The 22,501-nt window shown below is 41.7% G+C and overlaps 1 protein-coding gene across 1 annotated transcript in view; it reads left to right on the forward strand.

The window, feature by feature from the left end:
* Positions 1–17,172, forward strand: part of Fam91a1 (family with sequence similarity 91 member A1) — a 37,866-nt gene extending 20,694 nt beyond the window's left edge. Inside the window, exons 16-24 of the mRNA XM_052160415.1 lie at positions 1,481–1,629; positions 2,757–2,891; positions 3,084–3,197; positions 7,406–7,478; positions 8,202–8,351; positions 10,331–10,435; positions 10,960–11,083; positions 13,616–13,685; positions 15,227–17,172. Coding sequence (XP_052016375.1) covers positions 1,481–1,629; positions 2,757–2,891; positions 3,084–3,197; positions 7,406–7,478; positions 8,202–8,351; positions 10,331–10,435; positions 10,960–11,083; positions 13,616–13,685; positions 15,227–15,412 — 1,106 coding nt within the window. The 3' untranslated portion in view covers positions 15,413–17,172. The remainder of the gene's footprint in view (positions 1–1,480; positions 1,630–2,756; positions 2,892–3,083; positions 3,198–7,405; positions 7,479–8,201; positions 8,352–10,330; positions 10,436–10,959; positions 11,084–13,615; positions 13,686–15,226) is intronic.
* Positions 17,173–22,501: the final 5,329 nt, after the last annotated feature.

A 22,501-nucleotide genomic window follows, 5' to 3' on the forward strand; every position in this document is an offset into this window, starting at 1 on the left:
CTTGTCATTTCTGTCAGTTATTCCTGTGCTCTACTTGCCTTTTCACCTTCAACCTGCTCTCTGTCTCCTTGTGACTGACTCCATCCCACAATCCCTTACTTTGTATTAAAACAGTACGGCCTGACCTTAGCTTGTGCTTACTAAGCGGTCTCCTAGGAGTTGACTTTGGTTTTCTGGACACCGTATGAGAAATCAGGGTCCTGGTGCTAGCTCTGCTGGCTGGGAGCATTTTACAGACCGATAGGATTTAAGTAAGTGTGTGTGTTTGTGTGCATGCACTCGCCCATGTGTGAGCTTAATGTGTCAGTTGTACACATAGAGGTCAGAGGACACTTTTCAGGAGTGGGTTGTATCCTTGCTTTCAGGGCTCTGGGGATCAGACTCAGGTAGTCAGCCTTGGGCAACAGGATGAGAGCAGTAGTATGAGATATTTTCCAGAGGATTGAGGACAGTGATTGCTTAAAATGCATGCTGAGTCCTTGCTTTGTAGACCAGCAGTTTAGGGCACAAATTTCTAACTGAGGAATGCTTACCTCTGCTAGAATCAGATCTGAGCTGTGACTTTTTCCAAAGCAGTGGTTCTTAACCCTCTAATGCTGTGAACCTTTAATACAGTGCCTACTGTTGTGGTGACCCCTAACCATAAAATTATTTTTGTTGCTACTTCATAACTAATTTTGCTACTGTTATGAATCGTAATGTAAATATCTGCTTTCCAGTGGTCTTAGGCATCCCCTGTGAAAAGCCATTCAGCCCCTGAAGGGTTTTGATCCACAGGTTGAGAACCACTACTCTGGAGATTGCTCTTTGGGGGAGAGGAAGACACATCTTTCCTTGATACTTTGGTTGTTAGAATGCACTGCAGAGTGTCTTGGGATGGGAAGTGGGGTTCCTTAAAGAGAATTAGAAGAAGACCTGCTCCACCAGAAGACAGTTTTTAGTCTACATCCAAAACTTTAGCTTTTAGTCTTAAAAATGTCTTAGTGGTCTTGTTGGAAATGTGGTACTCTTTAGTAGTTATTGTACTTTGAAAAACAGTAAGTCTTGATACAGCATGCGCTGGGCCTATGCAGGTCTGCACAGGTCCTCTGCATAATACATATGGCTTCCATATGTATTAGTGTTTTTATGGGATTCCTGAGTGTGCAAATGAGACGATTTTTGATTCTTGTGCTTTCTCTTGGGCTCTTTTCCTTCTCTTTTTGTCTTAATTCAGAGTGATTGTTTTATTATATTTTATTATCTCTTAGAAGCCTGTTCTCTAACAAAAGAAAGTGAGTGACTACAGATGGGAGGTGGGTAGGGAGGAACTTTGGAGGAATAGCAGGAATAGAAACTGTAATATTATGTGAGAAAAGAATCTGTTTATAATTAAAGACAAAAATAATAAGTCCTAAGGCAGTGACCAACAGGTCATCTTCAACATTTTTGTTTCACATGGCCAATTTTCTGTTATGTCCTGTGGTTCGTTGTAACTCAGGTTTCCCTCTGGATCTCTTACGCTGCGAAAGCCTGCTTGGTTTGGACCCAGCAACTTGCAGCAGAGTTCTAAACAAAAACTACACTCTGCTTGTTTCCATGGCGCCTCTTACCAACGAGATCCGGCCAGTCAGCAGCTGCACCCCACAGGTAAGAGCTCACCTAGAGGCTCCAGATAGCAGTGTGGCATTTCATTGAGGAAACAGGTCTATTTTCTCTTGTAAGATGCTGTCACATTCAAGTTATAAAGTGTGATTGACTTGTGACACATTAGATTAAAAATGTATTCATGTGAAATATTTTAAGAGAACATTTTGAAGTCTAGAATGAAAGTTTGGATAAATTAGGAGAATAGCAGATATTTCAAAAAAGTATAATTGTGATGCTAAGTTAGGTGAGAAGAAAAGATGGACTTTGTAGCAGGCTTGATAGTTAACCATAGGATTTGTCAAAATGACTACTGATCTTTTGCTTTCGAAGAATAAATTAGAGATGCGTCTTTATATAACCAGCAAAGATGATGTACTATTTTCAGAGGATGGAGATTATATTGCTGTGCAGTGGTCCGTCCTGCCTGGATTCCTGAATGTGCAGGGCTTGGGGATTGGGAGGAAGGGATTTAGGCAGCAGATTTGTTACTGCTATCTGTGGGCTCCAGTTGGCTGGACTCTCTCATCCCTATGCCAGAGCTCTAGTCTTGAGTTAACGAGAATGGTCCTCGATTTTCTTTTCAACAAACCTTTTGTACCATGCTTTACGCCCCTTCTATTTAACTCAGTGCTTTTGCCCAGTAGAAATAATCTGTGAACTGTCTGCAGAAATGGGAAAATGGATGGAGGGGGTGTTATCTTTCTTTTGAACAGCAACACAAAGTAGTAATGACTGCTGCTGCATGTGGAAGTTATTAGCCAGGCACCACTTTCCGCCCTTTAACCGTACAGTGCCGTCAGGTGGTGCATCCTGCTTCGTGCTTTGGTAGATGAGCAAATGAAGCGCAGAGTTTAAGAAGCGTTGTTAAGGTGGCAGGGATGAAACCCGGACTTCCGCCTAGGGAGTCCACTTTAAAGTTCAGTCTCTGAATAGTGCAGGGCTGTATCTTAGTCCCAGTGGGAAAACAAAACGGTTTTACTGGATTAATTAGCATTTACCTTCCTAAGGGTAACAGCAGTTAAAATATGTATGAAGCATTCACTATTTAGAAGATTATATTGGCCATATATGAAATTGACTATTTATGTAAATATTATAGCTTTATCTTACCTGTTTTGTGGTTATAGCATATTGGACCAGCTATCCCAGAAGTCAGTTCTGTCTGGTTTAAATTATATATTTACCATGTCACTGGGCAAGGACCACCATCTCTCTTATTGTCCAAAGGTACAAGACTTCGGAAACTGCCAGATATGTTCCAGGTATGTGTGTGAGGCTTTCTCCTCTTGTGTTTCTTTCTGTCCGTTAGGGATTGACCTCAGGCCTCATGCATGTTGGGCAAGCACTGTGAGCTATTTTGGGGGGAAACAAATTGCTATGCAGAATTAGGTCACTTTCTTAAATTCCCCCTTCTCTCAAAGTGCCATTTCATGTGTCATTCATCTGTCCAATAGGGTTATGACCGGCTACTTATAACCTCTTGGGGCCATGACCCCGGAGTCGTTCCTACTTCGAACGTGCTTACGATGCTGAACGATGCTTTAACACACTCTGCAGTGCTAATTCAGGTATGGCTGTCTCTTTTGAAACAAACTAAACTTAGGCTTTTGTCACTTATATCACATTGTCCAGATGCAACTGATTACTTCAAAGGTGTGTTATTATGACTTGGGTCTCGGGGAAGGAGGGCAAAGTGGACTGAATTCCGGCCCACATTTGAATAGAAGCCACACTGTTAACTATGCAACATTTGTTTCTGGTTTTTAAAATAGCTTTATTGATCTGTAATTTATCACAAATCAATTAAGCAGTTTAAATTGCACAATTCAGCAGTTTTTAGTTAACTTACAGATTTGTGTAGCTGTCAGCATACCCTGCTTTAGAATATTTTTATTCCCTAAGCAGTGACCCCTATACTTGATCTGTTTTCTCTCCACCATATCATTCCCCCTAAACCTCAATAACATTACTGTGTCTACATTCATATAGCTTATTCTGCACATTTTATATATATGACTCATAATGTGCTAGGGTTTGGACATGTTGGTTATGAAGTAGTAGAGAAGTAGTTGAAAATATTCGGAAATTGAAATGAGAGACTACAGAGATCGGGTGACTGAGGCCTTGGCAAATAGGTGGTAGTTGAACCCTTGAGAGGATGCAGTTAGGGACAGTATGTGGCACACGTAGTGATAGGAGGTGACAGGCACGGCGTGTGCTGGACACACTCCAGTCAGACTGCCCAGACTCGCATCTTGCTTTCTCTACTCATGGCTATCTTGGACAAGATAAGTGACCTCTTTGAATTTCAGTGTCTGTAGCTGTCAGTTGGTGATAACAGAAACCAGCGTCTTTCTCAGGTTGTTGAAGAAATTGGCGAAGATGGATAATTGGCATAAAATGCTTTACACTGTGCCTGACCCAGGGCCAGGCTGTGAGGACGGATGTGTGGTCATGACGGGCTGTGAGAGCCAGGAGCACTGCTTCCTCTCGTCACTGTTGTAAATTGACCACTCACTCCCTTGAGTGATTGCCTAGGTCCATTTACACATACTATTCAGTGAGTGAGGAGAAATAATTGGCATTTCATTGTTGTTGTTGTGGTGGTGGTATCATAAAATTGGCATCAGAAAAGATAGAGGCATTGGTTACTTTCCTATCTGTTAAAGCAAAATGGCTGGCTGAAGCAGCTGATGGAAGAGGTTTGTTTTGGTTCACAGCTTGAAAAAGTCCATCACAGAGAGGAGGTGTAGGAGCCGGACACTCCTGATCACTTTTCCAGTAGTCAGGAAGCAGGAGGTGTGGCTTGTTCTCATGGGATGTGACCTCCCAGGTAGGGTGGGCCCTCCCACCAGTTAACCTCAACCGCGGGATTCCCTCCTGACATGCTCAGAAGTTTGTCTCCTAAATCCTGTCAAGCTGCTGCTGTGAGTCATCACATGATGTAACTCAGCATGACACCTTTGTTCACAAGCTGTATTCTTGCTAGGAACACACCTCCTTTGTGGGAAAACTTCCCTTGTTAGAATTTGAAAAATACTACAATTCAGACTTTTAATAAAACCACATTTTTTATTTATAATTAGTATTAGATTAAATTATAAATATCTGGAATAGAAGAGACATCTGCAGAAATACATTATAAACCGTCTTAGTGGGTATGATTTCATGCTTAGTGTGATTGCAAGTGACTTCTTAGATGTAGCCGTTCTCTTTCCCTTCATCTCTGTAGGCTTTCCCTCCCCCACTTACCCCGTCTCTGACTCTTTTTGTGTTAATATTGAGGCAGGGTCTTACCCAGCTCAGGCTGGCCTTGAACTTGATGTGAACGTCTTTTCTATGCTGTGATTACATGTGTGTTCGCTTGTTTTAGCTTGCTTTTTTGTGCCCGTGATAAACACGCTGACCAGAAGCAGCGTGGGGGAGGCAGAGTTAATGTGGTTGACACTTCTAGGTCACAGTCCGTTATTGAGGAAAGGCAGGGCAAGAACTTGAGCAAGAACCATTGCGGAACTTGAGGACTGGCTTGCTCACTGTCTGATACTCAGCAAATCTTGGCAAGCTCTCTTCCACAGCCCAGCCACCCACAGTGGGCTAGGCCTGCCTATATCAGTTAGCAATGGAGATAGCGCCCCAGTGTGACAGTGTGATGGGGGCAGCCCTTCACCTGAGGCATCCTCTTTCTGGGTGACTTTATGTTGTATCAAGTTGATAATAAAAACAAACCAACACACATACCTAACTGCATTAGTATTTCTTGAGTTTGAGTAACAGGTCTCCTTTAAAGGACAAAATGCATATATCCTCAATATTTACTTAAATTCTCCATTATAATCATACTGGTTATATGTGAACATTAAATTATTTATGATTTTTGTTCTTATACCACTGTAAACTTAAACTGTATTTGGGAACTAAAGAAAAATTTGCAACAAACAAATTTAAATGAATATTAATTGAATGTGATAGATGAATAATTTGTAATGTGAGGGAATGAGGGTTTTAAAGTAATACTTTTATTCGTTGAGACTCTCATTTCAGTATTTCCTCCCCCAATTCCTCCTAGATCCACCTACCTTCCTACCCACCAAACTTCATATTCGTTTCTCCTTTGTCTCTTCTCTCTTTTTCTCTCAAACCCATGAAGTCCAGCTGTGTTGCCCAGCTACTCTCAGGCATGGGGCCTGCTCTGGGTTATGGCCAGTATACTAGGTGTCACACCATTAGAGAACTAACTCTCCTTAGTGGCTGGTAAATGCCGATCGCTCTTCAGCTAGGGATGGCACTTCTTACCCACTTTCCTTCCTCATGCTGGGATTTTGTCTTCCTAAAGTTAGATTAGGTCTTAGGCCTGCTGCCACGATTGCTGTGACTTCATATGTATCAGGAAACACTATTTTCTTGAAGTCATTCACCACCCCTAGCTCTTCCTGAATGCTTCTCCCTGGGCTTTGAGGGGAAGGGTGTAATCTGTGTGTCCCACTTAGGACTGAGCACTCCAGAGTCTCTTATTTTCTCACACTAGCCAGTTGAGAGTCTACATTGCAAGTCGCCATCTATTGTAGTCTGCACTGATCCGTCTGTAGATGCAGCATAAGTCATTAGGCGTTATTGTAATACTATGGCCATTTAGCACATAGGACTGGGACCTTGTTGGCCACATTAACAATACCAAATACAGGTTGTGTTTCATGCAGCAGGCCTTAACTCCGGTGAGAGAATGGCTGCCTCCACCCTGCAGTGTCTGGGGCACATTGCCAGCAGGTTGGCACTGTAGCTCACAGGGCTCATATCTGGGCGAGGGATGAGTGATTGTTTTAGTTTTGTCACATTGCGCTTTCCCACCCTGTGAAAGCTAGCCCATGGAGCTGAAGCTTCCAGGTTTGTGCCTACTGGCTTTCCCAGTGCTCTGTGATTCACGTAAGCGCTGTGCTGTCTTCAGCAGCAGGGTCACTGTCAGTTCTGGAGGGTAAGCCCATTATGTTTGGGGGTCTGTGGCATTAGCCAACAACTCAAAAAGAAGTTCTGGAGATGGGATGAGAGGGTGTGGACAGGACACAAACAGAGCCCTACAGAGGAAGTGAGTTTTAAATTAATAGTACATTCATGTAGTTCAGAGGTAAAGCTGCTAAGAACAGTCTCTTTCATTTTAATTCTCTACTCAGTTGCCAACCCTTGTCTTTCAGATACGTTATTTATTTTAGCTTCAGTTGTGTCCTTTCGCAGATGCAAGTTTGATGTTCGCTGTACTTTTTTTTAGTTGATTAGAGAGCCAATTGTGATTAGAGAGAGGTCCTCCTTTTTTTGCAGATGAACTGAAAATATATATCATAATTTATTAACCATTCCTGTGTTGTGTGGCATTTTGGTTGTTTCTGGTATATGTAATTATTAGCAAGTAACTTTGAAAGCGTACCCTTTTGTTGTAGGAGTTTGAGTTTTGCATCCCAGTCAGGTTATTTAACTTCCTTTTTTCTCAGAACTATGGCTAGCTATGAGAATCAGTCCTCACTTGGATCAGGCCTGTCTGGTGTGCCTATGAATTAGTCAGCCTTCTTATTTTTTTTTCTTATCATATGTTCAATTTGAAAAATATTGTTCAAGAATTAATAAACATTTGTCATTCCTTGATGAAAAAGAAAAGCAAAATTGCCAAGGGCATTTGACGGAGTATCATAGGGTGTGCCATGACGTGGCCCATCCTTCCGTGCTGTTTTCAGTTATTGGAACTGTTGCTTCTCACTCACCGTGCCACTTGCATTTCTTCTGTTTGTAGGGACATGGTTTGCATGGGGTAGGAGAGACTGTCCATATACCCTTTCCATTTGATGAAGCAGAGCTGCAAGGAGGTACATTTGAATTCTGTCCATTTGACTTTATCCTTATTCCGTCAGTGATTGGTGGAAATGTCAGGGAGTGAGTCTGTAACATTTTTAAATTCTGTGGTTGTACCATTTTGCCATAAAAAGAGTTGGCTGAAGGTAGTTTTCATTGTGTGAGTTTTCTGCCAGTGAACTGTTAGACAACTAGTTCTAACCTTTTAAAGAATACTGGTATGCATTAGAAATGAAGCGAGTGCCTGCTTTTAGTTGTTTTCCTTGACTGTTGGTCTGTTTGAAGAATGAGCAAGAAGACAGACCATCAGAAGAATTTCTGTTTACAAAGTTTAACACATTCTTTTTCATAGCACTCAAGGCAATACTTGTGATGCATGTATTTCCTTATGTGTGTGCATGTGTGAGTGAAATAGCTTTGTATTTCCTTATGTGTGTGCATGTGTGAGTGAAATAGCTTTGTTCTCTCCTTTAAATCTCTAAATGCTAAGGACAAAATGTCTCTTCTCCTGAAGATGGCAGATACTGTTGTCAGGATCTTAAGTTTTACAAAATCTCAAGAACTGATTAGTGAGCGCTTGTGTGGAGCTATCCATAAAAAGCAGCTATCCTCTTACATTTCTTCATTGGGATTAGCCTTAATGTGTAAAAGTATTTTAAAAATAGTAAAGTGTGCATTAGTTTTTGGTATTGTGTTATATGATAAGACTTCATTAATGTGGTGTGGTTTGTTCCCAGAGTTTACCCGCACCAGTATGGGTGTTCATAAAGCATTGCAGATTCTGAGGAGCAAAGTGGACTTGCAGCATTTCTGCGGCTATGTCACCATGTTGAATGCTTCTAGCCAGCTTGCAAGTAGAAAGCTCAGCGACGCTTCTGATGAGAGAGGTCAGTCACTGACGGGTCTCTGGTTAGGATAGCTGGTTTGAGCTTAGCACAGCCTGTGTGTGTGTGTGTGTGTACACCACGCAAAGCAGCCTCTGTGTGTGCACCACGCAAAGCTTCATTGGCCTGCTGAGTGACTTAATAGTTTTCACAGAAGGGCTAAGACTATATGACCCTGGGTCAGGTACACAACTGCTGTCTGCTCAGCATTTCACCATTGCATCTGTGTTCATAGGCTTTGAATCAAAATAGCGTTAGGGAGTATAATTTCAAAACCCATGTCATTTTATAAAACATCCCAAAATAGACATACTGACTAGTTTACAGATTCCACAAATTAGACTTTGGAAGTAACTTTCATATTCATTTCTTTCCCTCCCTCTTCTTTCCTTTTAAAAACAAATTATTTTATTCTATGTGTGCATGTGTGTATGCACTATAGCCAGGTGTATAGAGCCAGAAGAGGCATTGGTTCCTGTGGAATTGTGTTGGTAACGATTATGAATCTCTGTGTAGATGCTGGGACTCCAACACAAGCCTAGTAGTTGGCATTTTTCTTGTGCACATGCACCTGGTTCACTTCCCCTCTCTCTAGCCCCTCATCTTCTTTAACTCTCAGTTTAGTCAGGACCTTGATACCTAAAAACTCACAGTGCAGCCATTTCCCGTGTAGCCTGCCTTCTGCCTCTAGTGTTCACAGTCAGATCAGCTCTTACACAATGATTATTTCTGCTCTGACAAGATGATGTGTATATAGATAGCTTTTTTTTACGGTGGTGTCAACTCTCTTCCACTGATTCTGAAAGTGTCAAGTGTCTGTCATTGGTTGCATTCCATAATTCTTCTTTTAGTTTGAAATCCTGACAAAATATAAGTAGTCACCCACTGGATTGGGTTCGCTCCCTTTCAGGTTTGGCTGTACTACAGTTCACTTTTTACGTCATTTTATTCCACAAACATTTAAACAACAAATAACTGTTTTAAGTCCTAGAAGCAGGGCTGGTGAGATGGCTCAGCAGTTAAGAGCACTAAATACTCTTCCAAAGGTCCTGAGTTCAAATCCCAGCAACCACATGATGGCTCACAACCATCCGTAATGAGATCTGATGTCCTCTTCTGGGGTGTCTAAAGACAGCTACAGTGTACTTTACATATAATAATAAATAAATCTTTTTTAAAAAAGTCCTAGAATCAATTAAATACTTAAGTCCAATTTCAGTTCAAAGAGTAAAACCTCAGTAGGGAAGATAAGTCAGTCTGCCTGCACTGTGCACTACTTAGAGAAACATGGAGATAGAAGTCCTATCTTAACCTAGGCGCCACAGGTATTACCTCTTAAAGAAGGCACAGTTTGAACTGAGCTTCGAAAAGTGAGAAATTAGTCAAGGTGATTGCTTGCTCACTCGCTTACTCGCTCACTCACTCACTCACTCGCAAAGGGATTAGAAAGCAGAAAATAGCCAAAAGGAAGGAGTTATTGGTAAATAGATGAGTACAGAGGGTGGCTAGGGATCTCATGTTGCCGAAAGATGGAGGGATTCAAAAAGAACTCTGAAGAATACTCAAAATTTTACCCTTACAGGGATGGCTTTTGGAATGATGGAAATGGGTGTCTAAACTTGTGTTCTGCCTCATGAGTTTGGAGTTTTTAGGTCATGGTTGATTTTGATTTTACACACATAGCATTGGTGGGCGTCAGTCACACCCTCTCATGTTCACAAACTGATGTGGAGACAGATGTCAGATGTCAGTTGTTTAAGCATTAGATGAGCATTAGCCTCTTTGCCATGGCGAGAAGGGAGAGAGAGTAAGCACCATAGCTATGCAGCTTTCTTCTTTTAATTTTACTTTCTTATTATTTGATTGATTTTGAGATTTTTATTTCATTATTATTGTTTCTTGAAGTCCTCTTTGTACTAAGATTTAATTGACGTTTCTGCTGAGTAGTAGAATTCTCATAGTGTTTTATATTAAATTATCAGGTGAGCCTGATTTGGCTTCTAGTTCAGATGTAAATGGGAGTACAGAGTCGTTTGAAATGGTCATCGAGGAAGCAACTACAGATTTGGCGGCAAAACAAAACTTTGGTAAGATGTTAATTCTTTGCAACTTTATTTATTTATCCTTTATTTATTTATTTATTCATTATTTATTTATACTTTCTGGGGCTTAACTTTTCTGTTAAGCTGTTTATATATTTCCTTATTATCTACAGTGGAGGTCTGTGTCAGTGTGATTATTCTAGAAAATAGGTTTATGTGCTTAGAATAATTCAAACATTATAAAGTTATAGCCAGAGTGTAATGATTTCAATTTCATTGTTTATATGATAAACACCAGATTTATTTTATCATCTTGCAGATGTCTTGTTACATCCTTTTTGAGCAAATGATTATTTGCAACATTTTATGAAAAGCTATCCTTGCCCCAGACACATGTGCATAATCAAAAGACATGCACTTCTATTTTGAGATTGATGGCCCTGGTTTCTTCTCTCCCTTGTTGAGTTTACTAGTGGGTACCACAGGAGTAGAGGAATCTAGGAACCTCAGATTGGAAGCTTGCTGCTCATACAGAGTATGTAAGTTCAAGCTATTTGTGTCCTTTGTAGGGGCCACAGCAGAAGCAGATTGGGTTCCTCTTGAGCTGTGTTTTGGAATTCCTTTGTTCAGTTCTGAATTAAACCGGAAAGTTTGTCAGAAAATAGCTACACATGGTCTGTGCAGGAAAGAGAGGTAAGGCTTTCGTCCTTCATCAGTTTGAAGCTGTTACTAACATCGTCCTAGTGCGTTTCTTTGTTAATTCACATGTGAACACAGCAATTGCCTTATATATTGGATGACCGAATAAAGAAAAAGTTTTTAAGTTTAAGAGTTTTTAAGTTTAAGGAGCGTATGTGTGTGTAAACTTAATTTCATTAGATTAGAAGTTTCTCAAAAGCAAACATTTGTGGTTCAAGCTTTTGTAAGTTTGCTTGTAGTCAGACATGATGAAAGTGGGGAACTAGGTATGCTTATAAAGCATGAACCTATTTGAATACATAAACGTCACCTTTAATCTCAGCACTCCACAGACAGAGACAGGAAGTTCTCTGTGAATTGAAGGCCAGCCTGGTTTACATAGTTCTAGGCCAGCCAGGGGCACATAGTAAGACACTCAGAAAAAGTCTGGAAAATTTCTCTATACAAGAGTACTATATACACTCAAATGTTTATCACAAGTTAAAGTTATGTTTTGGTGACTTTGTAAACATTCTCCACCTTGTATACTTTTGTAACACATGCTGTGCTTCCCAGAGATGACAGGCAGGTTTGGCCCCATGGCAGCTCCAGTCCTTTGGGAGTGGCTGCAGAGAGGCAGTGCAGGGAAGACTCCCTGAGCCCATTGTCGCAGAGGGTAGTTTGGAGGAGAGATACCCACAGACTGTCTTTTAAACTTAGGAAAACAAAGTTGGACAGCAGGTAAATTATTTGGCTTAATAAAGCTTGTATAGGAAAGCATATTCAACTGATAATCTCCACAACCATTCTCTGGAATATGTATGACTAAAAGTCTAAACACCAAGTTAGGTCTGAGACTCAGGTGTTGCTCCTTTGCATTCGCTGCAGCCAGGAATCTTGGCATGCACTGCTTTTCCCTAGAAAGAGACGCTTCTGTGATTTTAAGGCTAGGAACAGCATATGTCTGTGGGTGTAAGCATAATGTTTATAGAGTATCTCGACACTGTGTCAGTTTGCCAAACATCACTGCTCCTTAAGGCCTATGCTTTCCACTGCCATGGGCTTGACCAGATTTATAATAACAGGGATGCTCTGAAGGTTCAGGGACTGTTGAAAAAAGGAGGCTGAATATAAAATACCAGCTTCCTGGGCCAGACCCGCTATTGTAATCACAAATAACAGAACGCTCTGTGGATGCCTGTACTGTTTCTGCAGAAAGATGGCCAACCCGTCAGCACTCGAGCACTGATGGATGAGGGGATGTGGGGGCCCCACTCTTCACTGTTGCCTTCAGTTGTAAACCCACTGGTGACACTGTACCACCACCCAGGATCCAGTGCATAGTTAAAGTCCAGTGGTGACACAGATGGCCTTAGTTAAATGGATCACCAAAGTCATGAGCTTGGGAAAGAAACCAGTAAGGACAGGGGTTGGGCAGGGGAAGATGGGAAGAAGATGAAAGACGTGTCGGTCGAGAATAATCAGAAATATATGAAAATTTCCAACAATAATCGTATTTTTAAAAAGTGTAACTATGCCAGGCAGTGGTGGTACACGCCTATAATCCTAGCACTTGGGAGGCAGAGGCAGGCAGATTTCTGAGTTCCAGGACAGCCTGGTCTACAGAGTGAGTTCCAGGACAGCCAGGGCTATACAGAGAAAACCTGTCTCGAAAACCAAAAAAAAAAAAAAAAAAAAGTATAACTGTTCTGAAACTTCAAAGATTGTCACTCTGATTTGTACTTAATTCACATATCTGGAAAGTTGTGTATGGTAGGTTATGTCAAACCTGTCAGGTATGTTCAGCACCTTGTTTTATATTTGTATATATTAACAGTTTATAAATAGAATCTTTTGGAAAAAATAACTTCAATTTTGGCTATATAAACTGACTTCCCTAGTACCAACTTCTGTCTTGGTCACTATTCTATTGCTGTGAAGAGACACCATGCTCAAGGCAAATCTTATAAAAGAAAGCATTTAACTGGGGGCCTGCTTCCAGTGTCAGAGGCTTAGTCTGTCACTTATGTCACTGTCATGTCAGGGAGCACGGCAGTAGCCATAGCGCTGGGAAAGGAGTTGAAAGCCACATCCTGATCGCAGGTACGGGTTGTGGGGGAGTAAGCACAGCTGGGCCAGGCGCAGGCTTTTGGAACCTCAGCCCGTGCCCAGGGACACCGGTCCCCAGGGACACGGGTCCTCTAACAAGGCTGTGCTTCCTCGTCCTTCTCATCCTTTAGGATAATGCCACACCTTAGTGATTAAGCATCAAATATAAGAGTCTGTGGGGCCATTTGCATGCAAACTACCACATAAACTTACATTTTAATTTAGATTTAAAGTATGATATTTTATATTCAAGTTCCTATTAAAAAGAGAATAAAATTTTGTTGATACAAAGCATTTTAATTACTTAAGAATTTTGTGTTGTATTAGGTTATATATTCATACATAAGTTATTTAAATTGATAAAATTTAACTTGTAATGGTTTTACTTTTTACCATTATATTTGGTTAAAATTTGTTTTCTCTCCCTTTTTTTTTCAGCCTTCAGAGTCTCTTGCATTCCAGTAGAAAACTCTCCCTGCAAGTCCTGAACTTTGTTCATTCATTCCAGGTAACATAATCCAAAACAGTGCAGATGGTGCTTGTGTAGGCCTTTATAATACGTGAAAACCCTTCTTGATTGACTTCACATCTCCCAGTAGCAAGATCTGCAGTGAGCCTGATTCCCGGTGTTAACTGACTTACGTGTTGCTGGCCAGGCCTTCCTAGGCAGGGCCTGGCCTCTGTGTTTTGTGCCAGGGTTCATTCAGCAGAGCAGGCTTGACCATGTGTTACATGTCATGCGTCCTGCATGCTAGTGCTAGTGTGCTGGTGCTGGCAGCTCTGCCTCATTGCCAGGCAGTTGTGTGGAGAGAGAATGTTCTAGACTTGTAGATTCATAAATAAACTTAGAGAATAGAAGATTTCTGTTCAGAATATCTAATTCAACATAATGAAGTCTCTTTTTAGAATTTTTCATTCATTTATTCACTTAACTCATTCATTCAATAAATACCTGAGTCTACCCTATGCCAGTCCCTTTACCAAGTGCCAAGGAAACTGATGTGGAAGCCATTAGTGGAGCATGTGACCCTGTGTGAGACTGGGCACACATTAATGTTTGTAAGATTTCACCTGCTTTGAGGGAGCTGTGCTCTGATGGGGTCTGAAGGAAGCCCTGACTTAAAAGACTAATATATAAACTGAAGCCTATAGAACAGAACAGAAGCCTATAGGGTGGAACAGAATATTGCAGACAGACAAGACATGCGTTAGCATCAGGAAAGCACTGGGCACACAGGAGCAAAAGGTAGCCAAGATGGTAGAAACATCCTGAAAAAAAGGAAGTGACACCAGGTAAGGTTGAGGAGGGCGGGGTCTTCCTGAGCATGGGGAAGCACTCGTGTATGCACCAAATGCCAAGAGACATGGCTGAAGGCTGGAGAAGGGGAGAAATTGTTTCTGATGAAGTCCTTTAAATTGTGTGTTAGTGTTGGAGACGCGTGGGACCGGACAGGGCGGGGCAGGGCAGGGCAGGGCAGGGGCAGCCAGGTGCCCTGGTAATTGCCTGGGGAAGACATGTTGTCACTGAGCACTTTTCACTGGAAAACAACTGAAGTGTGCACGCACACCCACTAAGGGGTTGTTTATGTCCACGGACCATCATGCCTGTACATCACAACAGTACAACAGTATACTAGGTGAGTGAACCGATGGTGAAGTTCTGAACCTCTCAGTACTATATTGTACTTTGGAATCCACTAACCGTGGCTATATTGATGCAGAACTGTTGAGATGTACTCTGGAGATAGATTTGTAAAACTTGATGAATTAAGCGAAAGAGAAATAGTGAGGGAGTAGTAGGAACAAGTCAAGGCTGGATCTCATTGTTCTGTTTACCCAGAGGAGCTGGAGGGGAAGGCTGGGAGCGAGTGGGGACTGCGCATGGTAGGTCTGTTGTTTTCAAAGCACTTGTTGCCAGTGCTTGTCAGTTTGCACCTGTTTCTCGCGGCCTCCCATAGAGCTGCGTACATCTCCTGGGCTGTTGGGTTCATCGGGCCTCTTTCTTAGCTGCAAGTCCATGTGAGATAGTTTCCTGTTCTTGGCCTTTAGGAAGGTGCTGCTCCTCTGGATCTTCACGCGGAGCCCGGCTTCTCAAGTGTGCTTTCACAGTCGTCCTGCGCTGACATGGGAGTTCCACTTCCTGCCAAAAACTTAATGTTTAAAGATGGCGTCTTGTCGGAGTGGAGCGGACGCTCGCCTTCGTCCCTGCTCCTGGCTAGTCTCCATCTGCAGTAATCGGATTACAGCGTTGATTGCTCACACTGTCTGCCTTTTTCTTTCTTAAGGCTGGCTTCAGTGTCGGCCACTAAGCTTCCAGCTGCCTTGGTGCAGGGCACGCTCCACTGGTAGGAAACGCTTGGAATGTGCTCGTGTTTTCTGAAGCCAGAGGCCTGTCGTTACACATCTTCCTGCAGCAGAGCACTTCTCAGCAGCCAGCACTGTACTTGAGACAATCTGCATTCCTTTATAAAACTAGGGACAGACTCTTAGGCTGCAGACGACTGTTAGTGTTATAAACAGTCACTATGGATATTGCAGTGGTAGTTTTATATGTAAGTTTCTCAGACATAAACCTGGATTAATTTTATATTTTGTTACCTACAGTGAGGGGATCACAGGAGGAGATGTACTCTTCCTCCAAAAAGCTTCTGGTTCTTTGAGGTAGTCACGCTTAGAAGTGGCGAGCATCCAGCAGTGAGGGGTATGGACCAGGGCCTTAAGGTTGCTGTGGACGTCATTAAATTATGGATCCCACGTGAACATGATTGAGGCTATGTCAGTGAGCATAGTTATGTAACCTAACCTGGATTTAGAAGATTCATTGACATCTTAAGAGAGCTTTGGAAAACATTATATTTTTAAATGATGTTTGTATGTGGATTCCATTGTCACTCTCCTTGGGCTTTATATTTTCATAGAGTCTTTATGGAAAAATAGAATTTATTTTCCACTTGTAGTTGAGGCTGTTGCATGTCTCATTTTGTCTTGTAGCTTTACCTATGAACTGTTAGGGTAATTGACCTTGATGATTTAACTAAGGACTGTCATTGAGGTTGGAATTGCAAGGCAGCAGCCTCAGGGCTGTGTCTTTGGTAAAAATGATTCCTCGGACGCGGCATCTGGACCTAAACCGGCCCACAGCTCTGGGGGAGATGGAGAAGCGCTCACTGGCTTCACGTGTGCTTTGGGCATTGGGTCTTTTAGTATCTCAAGTGCAGAAGGTGCGGAACCACACTCAGACTCTCCAGGCCACCTTCCTGGAGGTTTGTGTGGTTGGTTGAGCTCCCTTAGCCGAACTGGTCAGTCGACATACCTGAAACACTCAAGCATTACACCAACTGAGAACATTTAAGCCTAACAGTTTCACTGATGGCTTTTGTTCTTTATACAACTGATATTTGTATAATTAACAGATTTCTGCAAGTAAATGCCTTTCTTGAAATCGTTAAAGTGGCCATGCATTTAATACCATGGCCTCTCTGTAGAATTGACTATTTTGGACCAGGTTTCCAGTGGCACAGTTAGTGCTGTGTTTGGGGTAAATGAAGTCATGTTTAGTTCTCTACTTTGTCTTGTGTAAAGTAGAACTGTATGTCTGTCACGTTTGTCTGTAAAAGGAAAAGTACATGGTAATATTGAAATAATTTCTATGACTGTGAACTACTCATTTATTTTTCCAATTACTGATACAGTACATTCCTAGTGCTGTTAGTTATATGTGTATGTAACTTTCACAGTTTCAACTGAAAGTTGTACGTATTTCTTTTGATCAGGGCTCTTTAATCTCATGTGCTAGTCGAATGCCAACTCTAATGACATGTACACTAATAAAGAATTGAACAGTTGTAGTTACAGCAGTCCAGTTATTGCTAAGTTTATAGCCTAAAATATGGAAGTGATTTGCTGCTATAAAACACTGAAGAAGAAAGAAATAGAACCTAATCGTGATCATGAACTTCAGGGACAGTACTTAAAAAAAAAAAAAAAAAAGAAAACACTTTACATCTCTCTGGATTTTTGTTTAGTAAGAAGAATGAGACCATCAGAATCCCAGCCAAAGTTCCTGTCTTCTGAGGGACCCTTTGCATTTTAGAGAGGATGATGTGTGTTTGTGCTTTGCTTTATGACTGCCTGGTTCCTTCCACTCATGTTAGCGCAAGCAGAGAGGCCTTTGTTAAGTTGATAAAAAATAAATAACTATGGACTTTGTTCTTTGCCAAAGAAGATTGATGAAAGCTGTGTCCAGTTATTTTGTGACTTTGCACCGCCCTCTCCTTCCCTCTCACCATGTACTATAGCTTGAACCATGGACGACAGTTAGAAACCAAGGGGAAGAAAGAGCTACTAAATATCAAAAAGGGCATACAGTTTAGTAAAGGTCTAGTTCACCTCACAGATGTATCTAAAGAAATGCAACTTTATATCACTTAAGAAGTTAGGGTCATTGGATCTCTTGGATCCCTTACAGCCGTTCTTAACCTGTGGGTTGCAACCCCTTTGGGGGGCTCAAATTAACCTTCACAGGGGTCAGATGTCAGATGTCCTGCATATCAGATATTTGTTATGATTCATAACAGCAAAACAACAGTTACGAAGTAGTAAAAAATAATCTTATGGTTAGGGGATCACTACAGCATGAGGAGCTGTATTAAAGGGTCTCAGCATTAGGAAGGCTGAGAGCCACTGCCTTAGAGCCTTTCTTGTTTAACTTATGTAACCAGATGGTTTTGTATTTGTTTGAGGGAAGTGATTTCCCTTACTGAGTCGTTTGTTTTCTCTGCTATTCTCATTTATGTTTTATGTTCAGTGTTTCAAATACACTTTGTATTAAAGGATTTTAAAGTACCAAAACTGTAACTCAGTACAGTGGATTGTTTTCTGTTATGATATTAATATTATCCAAGGAAATTGTATAAAGTTGTCAGTTTGATTATTGACACAAATAACATGTTTACAAATAAACCGTGGTGTTGATCAAGTTGCTGTAGAGAGTGTCGTAATTTCCTGGGACTTCTCTTTTAATATTAAATACACCTGTGCTTTTCAAAAACCCCGCTTTCCTGTGCTTTTTCAACAAACTTCAAAATTTTGTCCTAATTCCAAATTTGCAGGAAAATGTCCAAATTAGGCCAGGGATGTTCATTGTCTCTGCACTGACTAGTTTTATGTCAACTCGATACAAGCCTAGAGTCACTTGGGAAGAGGGAACCTCAGCTGAGAAAATGCCTCCACGAGATTGGCCTGTGATGTGGGCAGGACTGTGGGCCTTTTTCTTAATTAGTGACTGATATGGGTACACTCCTGGCCTAATGGTCCTGACAGTTGTAACAACACAGGCCATCACTGAGAGAAGTCAAGTGAGGAACTCTTAGAAGGCAGGAACCTGGAGGCAGGAACTGAGACAGAGGCCGGGGTGCAGCTTACTGGCTTGATCCTTGTAGCCTGCTTTAGTATACCAAAGATCTGGGAAGAGTTGGGAGAGGGAGGGTGAGTAGGATTAAAGCACATGAAATTCTCAATTAAGAAAAATGTTTAAAATTGAAGAAGAAAAGGTTGCATACAGCATAGGCTCTGTCTTATTCCAGCCCCTGGTGGTTTCCCTGCAATATTCTGGCTGGATGGTGAAGTTGGTACTTCTTAAAATGGCTCTTTTCCTGCCAGGTCCCTCCTCTCTACAGCCATCTGCCAGTTCCGGGTCATCCGCTCCATCCATGGTTTACAAAGTGGATTACAAAGTTTTTTCGTGCATCCTTTGTTTTTCGTCTCCTGTGGTTTTGGTGGGTCCCTGCACATGAACAATAATTTGGCTTTCCATTTAGAACTCTTCTAGCCTTGTGTCTTATTAAGGAGTGTACGGAAAAGTTCGCCGTGTGGGAGCCTTGGGCCACCATTCCGATTTGACCATGGCCAGTGCTTAGCCCTTTGGGTTCATGTAGACAGAGCATGTAGATGATTTATATGCGCATGAGTGCACAACTCCATCCCCTCTCTAAATTATTAGCTAAAACCTGGTTACTACACAATATTTCATAATTTAGACTCACTATTAAGTGAATTAGTTCCCACAGCTAGAAGTGTCACGTGTACCCCACTAAACTACCACTGATGACATATAACAGCAGAATTTAAAGCAATCAAAATGGCTGGGCAGTGGTGTCACATGCCTTTAATCCCAGCACTTGGGAGGCAGAGGCAGGCGGATTTCTGAGTTTGAGGCCAGCCTGGTCTACAGAGTAAGTGCCAGGACTACACAGAGAAACCCTGTCTCGAAAAAACCAAAAAAACAAAAACAAACAAAAACCAAACAAAAAAACCCAAACAAAAACAAAAAGCAAGCAGAATCAGTGTAAAGTATCAAGAGGTAGTCACTTTGGGGGAGGGATGGGGTTGTGCCAGGGTCTCACTGTGTAGCTCTGGCTGTTCTGGAACTAGCTCTGCAGGCCTCGCTAGCCTTGAACTTCCTCTGCCTCTGGAGTGGGATTAAAGGTGTGGACCACCACAGCACAGCTGGTAGTCACATTTAAAGGGATGGGTAAACTTAAAATTATCATAGTTATGTTTGTGTACAGGGAAAATTCAAAGATGAAACAAGATTAGAAATAAAATACTAGGGAATGATTTATCTACAACCATTTTTATCATGAACATGGAAAAGGAATCCTAACCTTATTTTTTAGATTTTTTGACACATAAAATGTAAAAATTATATTAATGAAATCTTGTTTAATGAACAGATTTCCCAATGTGTATGTAATTAATATCAGTTCTTAGCATTCTGATAAACTTGGGCAAGGGAGGCTGCACTGGCTGGTTGTGTGTCAACTTGACTCAAGCTGGAGTTAACACAGACAAAGGGGCTTCAGGTGAGGAAGTGCCTCCATGAGATCCAGCTATGGGGCATTTTCTCAATTAGTGATCAAGGGGGGGAGGGCCCCTTGTGGGTGGGTGGTGCCATCCCTGGGCTGGTAGTCTTGGGTTCTGTAAGAGAGCAAGGGAAGCAAGCCAGTGAGCATCCCTCCATGGCCTCTGCATCAGCTCCTGCTTTCTGACCTGCTTGAGTTCCTGTCCTGACTTCCTTTGGTGATGAACAGCAGTATGGAAGTGTAAGCTGAAAAACCCTTTCTTCCCCAATTTGCTTCTTGATCATGATGCAGGAATAGAAACCCTCACTAAGACAGAAGCTGTGCAGAAAAATATTTTAAAATTTCTTTGAGAGTTTTATGATACACATACATAATGTCTTACACAGGCACTACAGCTGTTATGAGTTTATGAGTGCATTGGTCCTGTCATATGCAGAAGACAGTTTTGGTCCATTCTTCTCTGACCTCTGACACTTAGAACCTTTCACCCCCTTCTTCCATAATGTTCTGTGAGGCATGCAAGTGTGTGTGTGTGTGTGTGTGTGTGTGTGTGTGTGTGTTTCAAATGCTCCATTTATGATTGAACACTCCAAAGACATTTATTTCTGCACCTTGACCAGTTGTGAGTTTCTGTGTGAAGGACCATCTGCTACACATAGACTCTTCTCTGATGAACACTGATATGCCAGTCAATGTTATGGAGATACATATTTGGAAGATAGTTTGATACTATGTTCCTTTAGCAAAATACCAGTAGGTTCATTCCTGGGGCATATGAGTTCCCTAGTCATGGGTTCTTGTTCAGATTTACAGCTTTAAGAGAGTTTCCATCTGTGGAGTGGGCCTTAAACCCAATCACAAAGTTGTTTATTATTCCTGTAACAGCTGCAACACTGTTGCTCCATTAGGCATATCTTTGTCAGGCTGGTCTTTATCATAGCTCGCATGTTCAACAGCTTGGTAAGTCTGTTGGTGAGTTTTCTCCCTGAGCAGCCTACAAAGTACTTCTGGTGTGTGTTCTCAGCAGTAGGATCTTACTGTCGAGTTCTGGTGGATAACCAGGAGCAATGACCTGTGCTGTCTGGGCCGTGGGGTGGGGGGGATGGGGGTGGGGGTGGAACATGGTTCCTGCAACACTCCTGAAACTTTGAATGTCCTCTTCTAGTCTTTTTTCAAATATTTATTTTATGTATGCCTATGTATGTGCACCTGAGTATATTTATATGTATTATATGTGTGCAATATCCTTGGAGGCCAGAAGAAGGCATTGGATCCCTTGAATTGGAGTTGCAGGTGTTTGTGGCTGCTGCACACTGAATTTGGGTCCTCTGTAAGAACAGCAAGTGCTTTTAACCACAGAGCCATCTCTTCAGCCCGGGAGTTAATCCATTTGTCTAATTGCCAACTGTTTTCTGTTGTCCTTCATAGACCATGGTAGGTCTACCATCATATAGGATGGTGTCCTGTGACTCATCTGACCAAGGGTGAATAGACTTAATGGTATCCATTCTGGGAAGACCCCTTTAAATCTCCCCACTAGAGTAACTCATAACATTTAAGATGGGGTGCTCTATCAGCCTGGATGCCTGCAAATGATGAGGCCTATCTTACCCCCATGGACATATCTACAGTGGGCCTAGTATGGTGTCATGGAAAAAAGTCTCCACACTGATCTGAAGATACTATTAAGTCTTTTCTCCCTTTTGTACACATGTATTGTGAGGCCACATGTTCTTCATATGTATCTATCAAAGTAGCGTGTCACAACAGATGGATTGCAGAAGTGCATGAGAATGCAGCTGTCAAAAATTGGGAGCAATGCTACCCTTTGTATCAGATTGCCTTTGTTTGGGGAAAGCTAGTTATTTTCATAAAATATGCACACTTGAAGTAAGTTTGCTATGATTTAAGCTGAACTAATAAATAGTTACTTACTTTTTCTCATTTTCAATCTCCAGTGTAGTCTGTCAGTAATGTAATCCACTCAGAAGCTCTTTGAGTTCCTCAACATTTTAAAGAATTTTTATTGTGTGTATGCATGCATGTATGGATACGTGTGTGTCGGTCAGAGGGTAGCTTTCAAAGTTCAGTTCTCTTTCCACCAGGTGAGTCTTGGAATTGAATTTAAGTCGTCAAGGTAGGCAGCAGGCACTTTTCCCACCAAGGAAACCGTCTTGCCAGCACAACCAATTTCAAGCTTCTGTGAGCTCAAGAATGGACAGCTGTCTTTAAGTGTTTCTGTGATTAGGGAGATATGTGTTTAAAAAGTGCCATCAGCCATGGTCCACACCATCACTTAAAGCATTTCAATCTTAGGAAATAGTTTTGAATTAAAGTTTTGTTCTGACATTCAGTATAGACAACTTTTTCCCAGGGAGGAAAAAGAGGAAGAAAACATTCACTGCTCAGAGATAAACTGAGGGCTCTTCCTTGTAGGTTTTCCCACACGTTCTCTAGCCAC

This window comes from Apodemus sylvaticus, chromosome 17 (assembly GCF_947179515.1).
Source record: "Apodemus sylvaticus chromosome 17, mApoSyl1.1, whole genome shotgun sequence".
NCBI classification, from domain to species: Eukaryota; Metazoa; Chordata; class Mammalia; order Rodentia; family Muridae; genus Apodemus; species Apodemus sylvaticus.